The 13,551-nt window shown below is 49.1% G+C and overlaps 1 protein-coding gene across 1 annotated transcript in view; it reads left to right on the top strand.

Moving 5' to 3' along the window:
* The window catches only part of Herc1 (HECT and RLD domain containing E3 ubiquitin protein ligase family member 1), a 140,416-nt gene extending 129,523 nt beyond the window's left edge, over positions 1-10,893 (top strand). The window contains exons 70-77 of the mRNA XM_010641197.3: positions 518-687; positions 1,856-2,025; positions 2,520-2,685; positions 3,454-3,530; positions 4,316-4,568; positions 5,167-5,319; positions 7,193-7,498; positions 9,706-10,893. Of these exons, the coding sequence (XP_010639499.1) occupies positions 518-687; positions 1,856-2,025; positions 2,520-2,685; positions 3,454-3,530; positions 4,316-4,568; positions 5,167-5,319; positions 7,193-7,498; positions 9,706-9,891 (1,481 nt within the window). The 3' untranslated portion in view covers positions 9,892-10,893. The remainder of the gene's footprint in view (positions 1-517; positions 688-1,855; positions 2,026-2,519; positions 2,686-3,453; positions 3,531-4,315; positions 4,569-5,166; positions 5,320-7,192; positions 7,499-9,705) is intronic.
* The last annotated feature ends 2,658 nt before the right edge of the window (positions 10,894-13,551 follow it).

The raw sequence follows: 13,551 nt of genomic DNA, 5'->3' as shown, positions 1-13,551 counted from the left end.
CAAGGTGCCCTTCTGTTTTTTACAACCTTCCTGGTCTTCACTTGCCCCTTGCTTTTTTTTTTTTTTTGGTACCAGGGATAGAACTTGGGACCTTGTGCTTATGAGGCAGGCAGCACCACTGAGCTAAATCCCTGGCCTGCACCTTGCATCATTATGAAGATAACAATTATGGACTACGAAAGAAGAATTTTGGTTCCTCCTTTCCCTTCCCTCCCTTCTTTACTTCCTTCTAACTAAAAGTCTTAAAGGAGAGAAAACCAGATTTCTATAATGATAAAATTTTTTTAAAGTTTTAAAACATCCAACACAAGTACGTCAAAAAAACTAAGATAATTTGATGACTAAGGGAATAGATTACATATGTGAAAAGGCAAATATAGCGAAATATTAGAGAGGTGGTGGGAATGGGTGTCCATCGCATAATTATCTCAAGTTCTGTATGTGTTTGCAATTTTCTAAACTACTGAAGGTGAAAGCAGTGCCTTTCCTTCACAACCGTGTGTTTGTTTTTGGGCAGGTGTGTCAGTGCCCCTGCAGCTGGGCCTGCCTGATGCAGTACCCCCACAGTATGGGGCTCTGAGAGAGGTGAGCATCCACACCGTGCGGGCCCGGCTCCGGCTGCTCTACCACTTCTCCGACCTCATGTACTCATCCTGGAGGTTGCTGAACCTCAGCCCCAACAACCAGGTAACATGCCAGATTGGTAAGCCCGCCTGCTGTGTGCGTGCCAGCTCCCAGGGCCTTTCTCTTAGCTTTTGGTAAATTCTGTTGTGGCTAATAGTTCCTTTAGTCTTTCACTCAAGAGAAACAGAAACAACAGTGATTCTAGTCCCATTTTAGTTTAGGGACACTCCAGAAATTAATGGTTATGTTGCTGGACAGTGTAGCCTTCCTTTTGTGTTTTGATTTGCCCAAAACTTGAGGAAATATGAATGGCTAAACATATCGTATATTATCTGCAATGTCTAATGTACAGTATTAAAGCTTAAGCACACATAGCTAATAGGGCCGCACCAGGTAGTTAATAAATCAGTCTGGAGAAATTGGGCAAGCTACTTTCTCCTTACAAATGAGCATTCTGGGTGCTTTGGAGGGGAGGTAGGGGAAATAAAGTATTTGCTTAGTATTTGTTTGGGTGGTTTGTCTGTTATACAACATTCCAGCAATTTGGAAAGTAATTAAGTTTAATATGTAGGCACATCTACCAAAATGTGTAGCACGTGGTAAAACTGTTGTTATGTAACCTTCGGGTAGCCAGTGATGAATGGACAGAATTGACCAATCACTGTTAGGAGAAAATGAGCCAGGAAGCAGAATACTGTGTAGCGCTAAAAAGAATTTTTTTTTTTTGGTACTGGCTATCGAACTTGGGACCTTGCACTTGCAAGGCAGGTGCCGGCACTACTGAGCTACATCCCTGGCCCTAAAAACAATATTAACAAACTGTAATTAGGTGGAGACATTTTATTATACAAAGTGACAAAGTGAGGAAAGCAGCTGAAATTATATAAACAGTATGAGCTCAATGTGAAAAGTATGTATGTGTGTACATACCGAGGAGGTGGAAGGAAAGAGAGTCACTGGGCTGTCTCTAGATGTGAGGCTTATGATGATTTCATTTCTGTGTATGCTTATGTGCTTTGCTGTATTTTATAAGTTTTTTAAAATTGGTAATCATTTATTTTGTCAAAAGCTATTTTGAAAAAGTTATTATTAATAGTATGAGTAATAGTCACAAATACCGAGGTTTATGTTTTTAAACTGCACTTCAGAAAAAATTTATGTTGTAAAAGTAGGAAGAGTTGTTTTAAGCCTGGTGTTATTCTATTTCTGATGACCTTATGTCGTATTACAGAACAGCACATCTCATTATAATGCCGGGACATGGGGCATTGTGCAGGGACAGCTGCGACCTTTGTTAGCTCCAAGAGTCTACACTCTGCCAATGGTGCGCTCCATAGGAAAAACCATGGTTCAAGGCAAAAACTATGGACCTCAAATTACTGTAAAAAGAATATCAACCAGGTTGGCTTTTGTGTGTGTGTGTGTGTGGGTGTTTCACTGCCCAGCTGGAATTTTTGAGATTAATGTTACTACGAATTCATCTCTGTGAGCCTTAGCTTTCTTGTTTATAAAGGATGGAAACAGTACAGTGATGCCTTGATTCATGAATTTAATTCATTCCACAATTCTGGAAAAGATGGCCACAGTCATGTTTGTTGCCTGATGCAGAGTTTGCAAACAAAAACAAAATTTTGCCAAACACTTCTGTTTGGAAACCAAATTGTTCATAAACAAAAGCAATCATGAACTAAGATGCCACTATACTTACCTTAGTACCTGGCAGGGGGCCGAGGGTCGGGGGTGGAGATGAGGTGTCACAGTGGATACAACACGGAGTTGGGCATTTTTCAAAGTGGCCTGTTCGTGAAGTCACTGATGATCAGGGACCTTTGTGGTGATTTGGGGAAGTTGATGAGTTGTTTTTCATTCCTTTCTCTGCCTTTTTTTTTTTTAAGGGGCCGGAAGTGTAAGCCCATCTTTGTTCAGATAGCAAGACAAGTGGTTAAGCTGAATGCATCAGACCTCCGTCTGCCCTCCCGAGCGTGGAAGGTTAAGCTGGTCGGGGAGGGGGCTGATGACGCTGGAGGAGTGTTTGATGACACTATAACAGAGATGTGCCAGGTATGCTCATGCACCCTGCTCATTTGTCTGCACAGGGATCCTGGTTCTGTTTCCAGTGTCTGCTCCTTCAGGTGTGCTTTCGTCAATACAGTAAGGTGCATTTGTGAGCTTCATATGCAGTCATAATGTTAATGCTGCCTAGGTGGGTGATAGTGAGGGTTCGGGAGGTGCTTGGTGAAGATCAGTTACCACATGGTGTCAGCACTGCCCTCTACTGGCGACTCGCTATCTGTTATTCTGTAGGCAAGCACCTCTGTTATGCAGAAGCAGCACAGTAATGCATAAATATATTCATGTAGCAAACAAATCCAAGACCACCCATGTGCTCTGATTTATTCTATGCTTTTAGAACAAACTGCCAGGTCCAGAGGAATTAAAAAAATAAGTGTTGAGAGTTTAGATCAGGTCTGATTTTAAGAGCCACACTGGCAGCTGTTTTCAGATCAACTGTGTCCCTTCCAGCTTTGCCTAATATCAGGATCGTTCTGGTAAACCCTGTGACTACATGACTGTGACACTTGGCTGTCATGTGCTGAGTCTGTTTGAAACTTTACCACCTCCTGTTTCTAGCTTCCCTGACTCTTGGTTGGACTTTCTCACCCTGCTGCTTCTCACTGCAGGAGATTTTCCACTGAGATGTCTGGCTGTCACATAGCACTGTAAATTCCTCAAAATATTCTTCTTTCAATGTAAAATTCAGTGTGATTGATTTGTTCTTGAAGCATTTGATTATCATCTCTCAACAGAACATTTTTCTTTCTTTTGCAGGAACTTGAAACTGGTATAGTTGACCTTCTCATACCCTCTCCTAATGCCACTGCAGAAGTGGGTTACAATAGGGACAGGTAAGATTGATTGCCAAGTGTTTGTTAGATGTCTGAACAATACTAGCTCATGTTTCCTAAGTGCTTCCTGTGCACCAGGCATTATGCTGAGTGCTTCCCATGTGTTATCCCCTGAGCCCTTTCTGTAACCCTAAGAATAGGTGCTCACATTACTCCTCATCCCAGGGGACGGGGTGGGCATGTCCTCGTGACTCGGGATTAATGATGGGGTCAACTCAGCAGTGATCCAGAGAGGAGAGGAAGCTCAGAACTGATGAAACCTGATGGACTTTGTGTTTCTGAAGGCCCAGATGGCCTTCACATAGTAAATTTTCTACACTGAAATTCATTAAAAAGTTTTATTACACTATCAAGTCACAGAGCTTAGTACTGGATTTCCAATTGTTATCCTTATATTTACAGATTTTAAAAATTTTGGATCCTGCTTGAAAGGCTTACAAACAATAATTAAATTACTTTGGGAAATAGGGTGTTCTGGAGTGGGTAGCCTAAGGATTAATAGATCATAACTTGTACTTTCATAGTTTCTCTAAAATTAATTCAAAATATGGTCTCGTGCTGTCCAAAACAGTATCCACAGGATGTGTGTAGCTGTTTAGCACTCAGAATATGGTTAGGGTAGCTAAAGCACTGGACTTTAATTCAATTTAAGTGATTTCAACAGCCATATATAGTTCATGGTTACTATCTCTAGCCATGCAGGTCTAATCTAATGCTGCAGCTGCTGGGTAACTCATTTCTAATAGAAATGAGGAAAGCCGTGTTTCAAATATTTTCTTTTGTAGATTCCTTTTTAACCCCTCTGCCTGCCTTGATGAGCACTTGATGCAGTTCAAGTTCCTGGGGATTTTGATGGGGGTTGCCATTCGCACAAAGAAGCCTCTGGACCTCCACTTGGCTCCTCTGGTGTGGAAGCAGCTGTGCTGCGTCCCGCTCACCCTGGAGGACCTGGAGGAGGTGGATCTGCTCTATGTGCAGACCCTCAACAGCATTCTTCATATTGAAGACAGTGGCATTACAGAGGAGAGTTTCCATGAGGTGGGTCTGGGCTAGCTAAAATCCTACTGCTGTTGGCTTCCTGTGTGCACAAACTCGTTTTTCATGTGTGCAGCCAGATCCGGTCTTCCTGACTGATGGGCTGACTTGTGCTGCCCTTAGCAGCTCAGCCACAGCAGTCTGAGTAGCTGCTGATGGATAGAGCTGGCTCCAGTCCTGGCTCCTGCTCCTTCCACCTCAGTCTTTTTTCTGCCCCTTAGAGCAGGGAACCAAGGGACGAAAAGTGGAGAGTAAGTTCTGGGTGATCAGAGTTCAGCAGACCTTCTGGTGGGCAGAGAGATTTGGCTTCATGTTGACCACAGCAGATGAGTCAGCCATTCCATGCTCAAGTAGCCTCATCAGTCACATCTGTCCAGTTTGCCTTGTTTTTCTCATTGAAATCTCAACTTTGTTCCTGTTTTGGGGTGTGTGTGTGTGTGTGTATCTGTCCCGTGTCTTGTTTTTCTCATTGAAATCTCTACTTTGTTCCTGTTTTGGGGTGTGTGTGTGTGTGTGTGTGTGTGTGTGTGTGTGTGTGTGTGAGAGACATACTTTTTGTTGCCATTTCTGCCATGTAATAATTTTTTTTTTCTGTTTTTAGATGATTCCTCTTGATTCTTTTGTGGGCCAGAGTGCTGATGGCAAAATGGTTCCCATAATCCCTGGTGGAAATAGTATCCCGCTCACATTTTCCAATAGGAAGGAGTATGTGGAGAGGGCCATTGAGTATCGGCTCCATGAGATGGACCGGCAGGTGAGATGAAAGATTGTGGGAGGCGCATTTGAGTGCTTAGGTTTGTCTGCAGATGAGAGCTGGCTGTCACTTCCATGTTGGCCTATGTATTTACTGTGTCACTTCATTTGTATCTGGATTTCACACTCTGTCCAGAGACTTAAATCAGCTCTGTATTGGTCGCTGGCTGGGTAGAGTCTGGGTCTCACCCTGACTTTCAGACCCAGTCTTCTCCTCACCCTGTCCCGCTTACTCGCACGTCTTCGTGAGCCCACTCCGGATGGGTCAGTCAACCCCAGGTGCTGCTCTTGTGGTCCCACCCGAGTGCCTCTTCCCTCTCCTTCTGTAGTCCTTCAGGGCCTGACTCCCAAAGTGCTTCCCACACAGACTGGCTTCCGTCCACACCCTCACCTAGAGAGGTCTTTTGCCTGCCTTTCAGTTCTTCAAGACATTGCACAGATTTCTCTGGTGGTCTGAGAATTAAGCCCAGGAGTTTGGGTCTTGCTCTTCTGTTAGCTTGGAAGACTCTGTATGCAGTTAACTTGAGTTATTCTGGTTCTGTGCTGACAAATAAGCATCTAAAGGCAGGGGGGGCGGTATAGTGAATAATCACAGAAATGACTGTTATGTCCAAAATGGTTCTTCTGCAACCAGCCCACACCTCAGTATGGGTTTTTTTGTTTTGTTTTGTTTTGTTTTCTGGTACCAGGGATCGAACTCAGGACCTTGAGTTTGCCAGGCAGGTGCAGTGCCCTGAGCTACATCCCCAGCTCAGATGTGGCTTTTGAGTTAGCCATGAGGAAAGTATTTATGAACCAGCCTTGAACGGTGATGGGTCTTCATGCAGCATGCGTGCTGGGGTACGACCCTAGAGCAGACTGTCCTCACAGCCCTTTCAGCTCCTTCTCAGCAGTCTCCTGCCAGCCTGGGCTCAGAACTGTGTGAGAACAGAGCACAGTAATTACATCAGCAGTACGATTGGTAGTTCCTCATGTTAAGCCCACCTTAGAGTCATGTTTCAGATGAGAAAATTAGGGTCATGGAGTTACTGAGTAATGAGTCTGGGATTTAGAACCCAAATTTCTAAATAGTTTGTCTTTACTGACTTCCTGTTTTTACCTTCTTCTTTGTGCTTTTCAGTTGTTTTTTGTTTGTTTGTTTGTTTTTGTTTTGTTTTTTTTTACTGAGCACAGATAATTTTTATATAAGAAAGATATAACTACTTTCCAAAGAAAAATAAGTTACAGGGGCCAGGGATTTAGCTCAGTGGTTCTGCTGCCTGCCTTGCAAGCATGAGGACCCGAGTTCGATCCCTGGCACCAAAAAAAAACCAAAAAACAAAAAAACCACCAACAACAAAAAAAGACATGTACGTGAGGTTTCCAGAAACTAGAACTACTGAGCCAATGCAGCATCCACACAACATACTTTAACAGCACACGGCCACACATGAGCGGGAAGATTGGGCGGGGCCTCGGGCTGGGGTTTTTGTTTGGGGTTTTTTTGGTGGTACCAGAAATTAAATGTAGAGGTGCTCTACTGAGCTACATCCCCAGTCCTTATAAAATTTCTGCTTTGAGTCGGGGTCTTGGTGGGTTGTCCAGGCTGACCTAAAACTTGTGATCCTCTTGACTCAGCCTTCTAAGTAGCTAGGATTACAGGTATGCATCCTTGTACCCGCAAGGAGCTGGGCTTTTGTGGGACAAGAAGGCAGGCTCCTACATTGGACTGGAACTGGAGTCAGGGGAGCACGAGAATCTCCCGGCAGGGCAGAGTGTGGTCCTGTGCACAGCCTCAGTGTAGCAGACGACAGGCAGGATGCCCAGCCCAGTTGGGTCACAGCAGGTGCCCATCTACTGGCCTACAGCAAGGTGAACAACCTCTTCTGACACAGGTGGCTGCAGTCCGAGAAGGGATGTCCTGGATTGTCCCTGTGCCACTGTTGTCCCTGCTCACCGCGAGGCAGCTGGAGCAAATGGTGTGCGGGATGCCCGAGATCTCCGTGGAGGTCCTGAAGAAGGTGGTGCGGTACCGCGAGGTGGACGAGCAGCACCAGCTGGTGCAGTGGTTCTGGCACACACTGGAGGAGTTCTCCAACGAGGAGCGGGTGCTCTTCATGCGCTTCGTGTCTGGACGCTCCCGGCTGCCGGCCAACACGGCTGACATTTCTCAGAGGTTTCAAATCATGAAGGTTGATAGGGTAAGTGCGCCGTTTTTCCTTCCTCGGTATGGTCTACTCTGATTTCTTCCTTGTTGCTACTGTACTGGGAAAAGCAAACTTTCAGTCAGGCCTGTAGATTCAGGCTTTTATCCTTGAGTATCCAGATGGTTAAAACATCAAGCTATAAAACTTACTCAGAAACATGACTGAGCCTTAGCACCCAGCAACCTTCCACTGACTCTTCAGCACCCATCCTGAGCTGAACGGGACCTGGCAGAGGGATCTTCATACCCCCCTCCCCTTTCTTGCTCCTTTTCCTGTGTCACGGGAGCTGGGCACAGTGTGTGTGCGCTCCAGAAGGACCTGAGGAAGCTGGGAGCTGCAGTGTGCACCCTGGCCCAGAGCCTGGCCCCTCTGCGGATTGCACAGGCGGCTCAGGGTAGAAGGGCTCAGGTTCTGTAGCACACGCTGCCACCAGAGCTGTTTTTTCAAGCACGCAGCACCACGTCACTCTCCTCTGTTGTACCTTTCAGCAGCCCCTGTAGTGATTCAGGGTAAATGCCATGGCACTGACTGGCTTGCCACAGTCTAGACTGCTGCTCACCTCTTGACACTTTCCGTGTTCTGGCCATGATAGCAGGCTGTGCCGTTTTTACACTTCTGGACCTTTGTGTTGCTCTGCGTAGTAAGTGTCTCACACCTCTCTGTCCATCCATGCCTGGTATGTACTTACTTGTGCCTTAAGCCCAGTGCCAAGGTGCTTTCTAGGAAGCCCTCCTGGATGCCTTCCTGTGTCCCCCACCCCATGTCTGAAGGTAGACCTAGGCAGCCCCCACCATACCCTTCCAAAGCCCCTTCTCCAGAATATGTCCAGAAGCAGTAAGGAGAGCGTGTCTCTTCGTACAGGCCTTTCCTACCAGTCTTGGCATCTGCTGAATGAGGCAGGAGCACTCAGTGAAATCCTTCAGCATCTAAAATGATAGTCATGATGACTCCAGGCAGAACAGCAAAGTGCTCAGAACAGATTGTGAGGTTAAAACAAAGAATAATACAGAATTCTGACATTGATACAATAGTGTGTCCACCCAGGGCCCCAGTGGAAATGGCTGCCGCTCAGCCTCTGCTTTTTCACGCTTTCCAGTCACTGTTCTAGCGGTGGCTAAAGCCTGAGCTGAGTTGATCCCTGCCGCCTCCTGAACTGCAGACAGCACTCTGTGCCAGGCCAGGGCAGTAAGAACCCTCCTACACATTTCCCAGACGGACAGCAAAACAGGAAGGAGCAGTGGCTCCCTTCTGCCCCACTCTGGAAGAAACGCTGACCTCCTGTCAGTGCTGCACTGCTCCTGCCGCCTGGGAGTTAACCCACCACAAAGCCCTGCCTTGGGCTTGTCAGCCTCAGAAAGTGGCCACTGAATGTTCCCGTGGGCCTCTTAGATTGTTTCTCCAGGCCCACTCCATGCTGTTTCCCGCATGTCTGTGCTGGGCTGTCCGGGAAGAGGGCGATTGTAAGAGGAAGCTGATCAAGAGAGGGCAGGTCCTTTGTTAAAACTAATTTTTAAAATTTCTATTCATAACAGTATTATGTCATTACTAGAAGTAGATAGTTTTGAAATGATGGTTTTCAGGGAGTCACGGGAAACCATGTCATCTTCTGTAGCAGTGGCCATTTCCACCTGTGCCTCAGTTGGACACATAATTCTGTGTACTGTGTCAGAATTGTGTCCTTTGTTAAAACCTCAGTCTCTTCTCGGCACCTTTCTGCTTGCAGTCATCGTAACTGCCGTAGGTGCTGATTCAGCAGTGCTCCTCTCTCAGCCGCACCGTGTGCAGGCGGCCACGGCCACAGGGATGGGTGTGAGGGTGCAGCACGTGCGGGAGCACGGTGGGGAGGGGCGACAGCGGCTCCCAGTCAGCTGCACCACACACCTGCCCCTCTGCGTCTGCCCTGTGGGCATCCTCATGGCCGGCTTCGGGGCTGTGCCCTCTTGGTGGGCAGTGCTCTGAGCCAGGCACCGCGATGCTTCATACTTGTGGGCTTTAGATGAAGTGAGAGGAAGGAGGTGGGCAGCAAAAGCCCCGAGGGCCATGGGACGGCAGAGCCTGTGCTCTTCCTGCCGTAGCCTGGCTCTGCGTCCACTCGAGTCGAGCGTGGACTCCAGCTTGAAGTCGGGAGAAGTGCTGTCCTGTCCTGGTGTGGTGGACGGACAGCCCTGCTCCCGCAGTCACCTCTGGGTCTCTCTCCACAGCCTTACGACAGTCTGCCTACCTCACAGACCTGCTTCTTCCAGCTGCGGCTGCCCCCCTACTCCAGCCAGCTGGTCATGGCCGAGCGCCTGCGCTATGCCATCAACAACTGCCGCTCGATCGACATGGACAACTACATGCTCTCGAGGAACGTGGACAATGCTGAGGGCTCCGACACCGACTACTGACCTCGGTGCTGCCACCTTCTTCCTCAGTGACATTCACTTCAATACGATGTTGATATACTTTTATGGTAACTACATAGATGTTTTAGGAACGTAAACCGACAAGATAAACAGTACCTTAGTTACTCTAAAGGTAACAAAGAAATTAGATGTTTTTATTTTTCTGTGATTGTACAAAAACAACAAAAGCAAAGTGCTTTCGGTCAGGTTTATCCCTCCATATTTTTGGTCACTTTTGATAAGTTTGCATGGAAGCATTTTGGTGCATTTTTAGTTGGGAATGATACATTTTTGTAAACCCACCCAGTGAACACAGAATTGTACATTGTGTATAATTGTTCATTAGAAAGGACAGTTTTACATGAATATTCATATATTTATTTTGTTTTAATTTGAATTGCCTGTGCAGGGTCCCTTATGCAGAGAAATAAAGCAGATTCAGGAGTCAGTGGGCGGCTGCTCTGTTGGTCCCCATGGAGAAGCAGACCCAGTCTCACACGGAACAGCTTTGCCCTGGGCCCATCTCACTCTGTGGCTTTCAACCCACTTAGAGACGATCCTTTTCGGTGAGGCCCAGCCTCTCAGGCCGCGTCGCACCTGGTGCAGGTGCAGCGCACCCAGCCGGAAGTATACGGCCAGCACCACCAGGCGCCCTGCCTGAGAAGACCCGGGAAGACGGTCTGGAGAACAGGCCACAAACAACTGTCATCTCTGCCAAGGTGGCAAGTGGGAGGGGCAGCTGCCCCGAGTAGGCACGCGCCCTGTTATCGTGAGAATGAATGAGGGTCAGTGCCAGGCTGGTGTCCTGCAGTGATGAAGGGGGACACTGCAGGGAGCCACAGTGAGGCTTTAGCTGCCCACTGTGAGCTGTGTCTGGTCCCCTCCACCCATACCAAGTCCAGGCCACATGCTGCGTCTGGGGGACCTCATGGGCAAGGTCCTTGCCGACAGCCAGTCTCTCCCACGAGAAAAGAGGAAACTACAGCATTGCAAGCTAATATGTAAATTGATGTTCCTGGTGAGAAGACCTGGTAACGTTGAGTATGATGGCGTCTTTGTTTTATTGAAAAGACTTCAATGAGACTGGGTCACAGAGGAGGACCAGGGCCATCTACATAAAGGCATGGGCTTAGCTCTGACCTGAGCTCTGCCAGCAGTAGGGTGGAAGGGCTCTGGGTTGAAAGCACTCACTGTGCAATGGGAAGGCGCTGCTGCTGCCTGGGATCCTGCACCAGGACAGAATGTCTGTTGGAAGAGCGAGGTCTCTGTACAACTGGGGCCACAGACGGGTGGGAGAGAGGTCCCTCAGGTCCTCTGGGCTCCTTCCTAGTGACAAGCCACCCTTCCTCCTGCTGGGCTAAAGGTGTGTAGAGAGCTGAAGGATGAGACACATCTGCAGCCTCTGAGATGATTTCGGTTACTGCAGAAATAAACCTCAGCCTCTGTGGCTCTGGCCTTTGCCCCTTGCCCCCATGGTCGCCTGGTCTGAGAAGCTGGAGCACCCAACAGGCTGGTGCTCACAGTCCACGTCCCTAGTTCAGGCCCCATGTGTTTTTTTGTGCTTCTTGGCTGTAAGTATCGATACTTCTGCACTCTGGACTTCTGAGGACTCTGAGGAAGGGGGAGGTGTGAGTGCCAGTGCTGAGAACTGAATGGGGCCGGTATTCTCCTCAGGTGTGGGCTCTGTTTCCCCACGTTTCTGACGAGATACGGCTTTTTTCTGGCGTACGGGTCTGTGGCCTTTGCCAGAGGAAGTCACAATCACATCATGGCACTGACTTCTAGAGCAGTGGCCCTGCCTCTAGGGGGTCAGGTGAGCTTGGAGATCCCGCACCAGGCCAGGGAAAGCAGTGGAGCACAGGAAGCCCAGGCCAGTAGGTCTCGTCCTGACACCAGCCTGTGGTGACAGTGTCCGACCTCGATGTGTGGGCCTCCTCTCTGTGCTTTTCCTACTTATGGCCCTTGGCTATCTTGGCCAAAACTAATTGAAAAGTCTTGGTACTCCAGGAGTTACGCAAGATCTGTGGCTTCATGAAGAGTAGGAGGGTACAGCCCAAGCCATTTCTGGTGGCTCTGGAACAGTCAGGTCCCTTCTCTGGAGGGACCTGTGCCCTTGACTTGCCTTTGTGAGCTGCACCCAGAGACAGCGCCCCTATCCCCAGCTTGCTTTTTCCCAGAGCCTGGGTCTTTGGATCCCTTCCCTCCATGGACATGAGGAAGCCTCACCTGCTGTGCCTTTCAGGCAATGGTAGGTACATTTACACATCATCTCTTAACTGTCACAGGGAAGATGTTGGTCCCCTTTTACAGATAACTGAGAGGGGCCCTAACTTGTCAGAAAACATGGACAGCAGAGCTGAGAGATGACCCACGGAACACCCTTACCCCCCAGCTTTATGTCTTCTCCTAACCAGCACTGAGTTCCTTGGTTAGCCCGGCTCAGGCAACACAGATAAGCAGAGGGCTATGCGTGCAGCGCCTCCTGTTCTGGGCAGACCTGAGAGGAGGCCTTGTGAGCTGCCCAGACTAAGCAGGGCACACCTGGTAATGGTGAGCTGCGCCCAGTGGAATGCTGAGTGCAGGGCCGAGGGTCCTCGTCAGCACCTACCTGTGAGGAGCACAGCGCCCTGCCCCGGGCCAAGGCGGAAGCCAGTTTAGAGCCCAGGAAGCAACGCTGGGTGCAGCAGCAGCACAGCTTGGGTTCTGTTGTTGCCTGGATAAGTGGGGCTTGGCCTGGGTTTCTAGCCCTCAATCAGAGAAAATCTTCCGTGGGAAAGGGCTGTCCGTGAGGGCTTGATGTGGAGTGACCTCTGTTTTCCAAACACAGTCCTGATCTTCTAAGAACCTCACAAACAGGGTTCTGGGCTTCCTCTAGCACGCAGATGAAGCGGGGGCCTGAGGCAGATTAACCTGCTCTTGGCATTCTGGCTAGAAAGTGAGGAAACTGGAGGGAAAGATTGAGTAGAAGCTGAAGCCAGGATCCTGTTGCTCCCAGCTTAAACCAATTTAGGGCAGCTGGGAATCGGGGCGCAGGGAGAGACCCTGAAAGCAAAGCCCTGGGCTGTAAGTGGCGGCTCAGGCTGGCTACTGGTCATCTCTTGCCCACTCTCCCCACACCCCTGCCAGGCGGCCCGAGCCCGCATCTCAGTACCTTACACAACCTTGGCCAGGAGAGCACAAGGCCTCATTTTCCTTGCTGTTTCTCATTTGGGTAAATTAAAAGCCTTGCCTTCCACAGAGAAGGAACACCTGGCCCGAACCACGAGGGTCTTGGTTCCGGTTTACCCTGCCTACCTGCAGCCAGTCAGCTGCTGGGTAGCTGGGCGGAAATTCTGGTTGCTGCGGTTTACGTTAAGAATGGCAGCGAGTTTTCCGGACCGGCCGTGCAGTCGCTCCTAGGGCAGCACCTGCCCGTCCCCACCCGAGGTCACAGCGGGGGGCAGCAGTGGCCGCGAGCTCGTGTGCCCACCCCGTCCCCCGATCCCGTGACCCACGGCGGCCAGAGCTCCGAGGCTCGAGGCGACATCGAGAACCACGTGAGTGTCGTCTGAGCATCCGGTCCTTTACTCGCACTCATCCTCTGCATTAAACCACGCCTCGCGAAGTAAGCGTTGTACCGCGGGACGTGGCCCCTGGGTTCCGGCCTAGCGCGGCCAACGCGTG

The sequence above is a fragment of the Fukomys damarensis genome, unplaced genomic scaffold (genome assembly GCF_012274545.1).
Source record: "Fukomys damarensis isolate Sample0158 unplaced genomic scaffold, DMR_v1.0_HiC HiC_scaffold_25, whole genome shotgun sequence".
NCBI lineage: Eukaryota > Metazoa > Chordata > Mammalia > Rodentia > Bathyergidae > Fukomys > Fukomys damarensis.
Note: the sequence above shows the minus strand (reverse complement) of the source record. Positions and strands in the feature narration are given on the sequence as shown.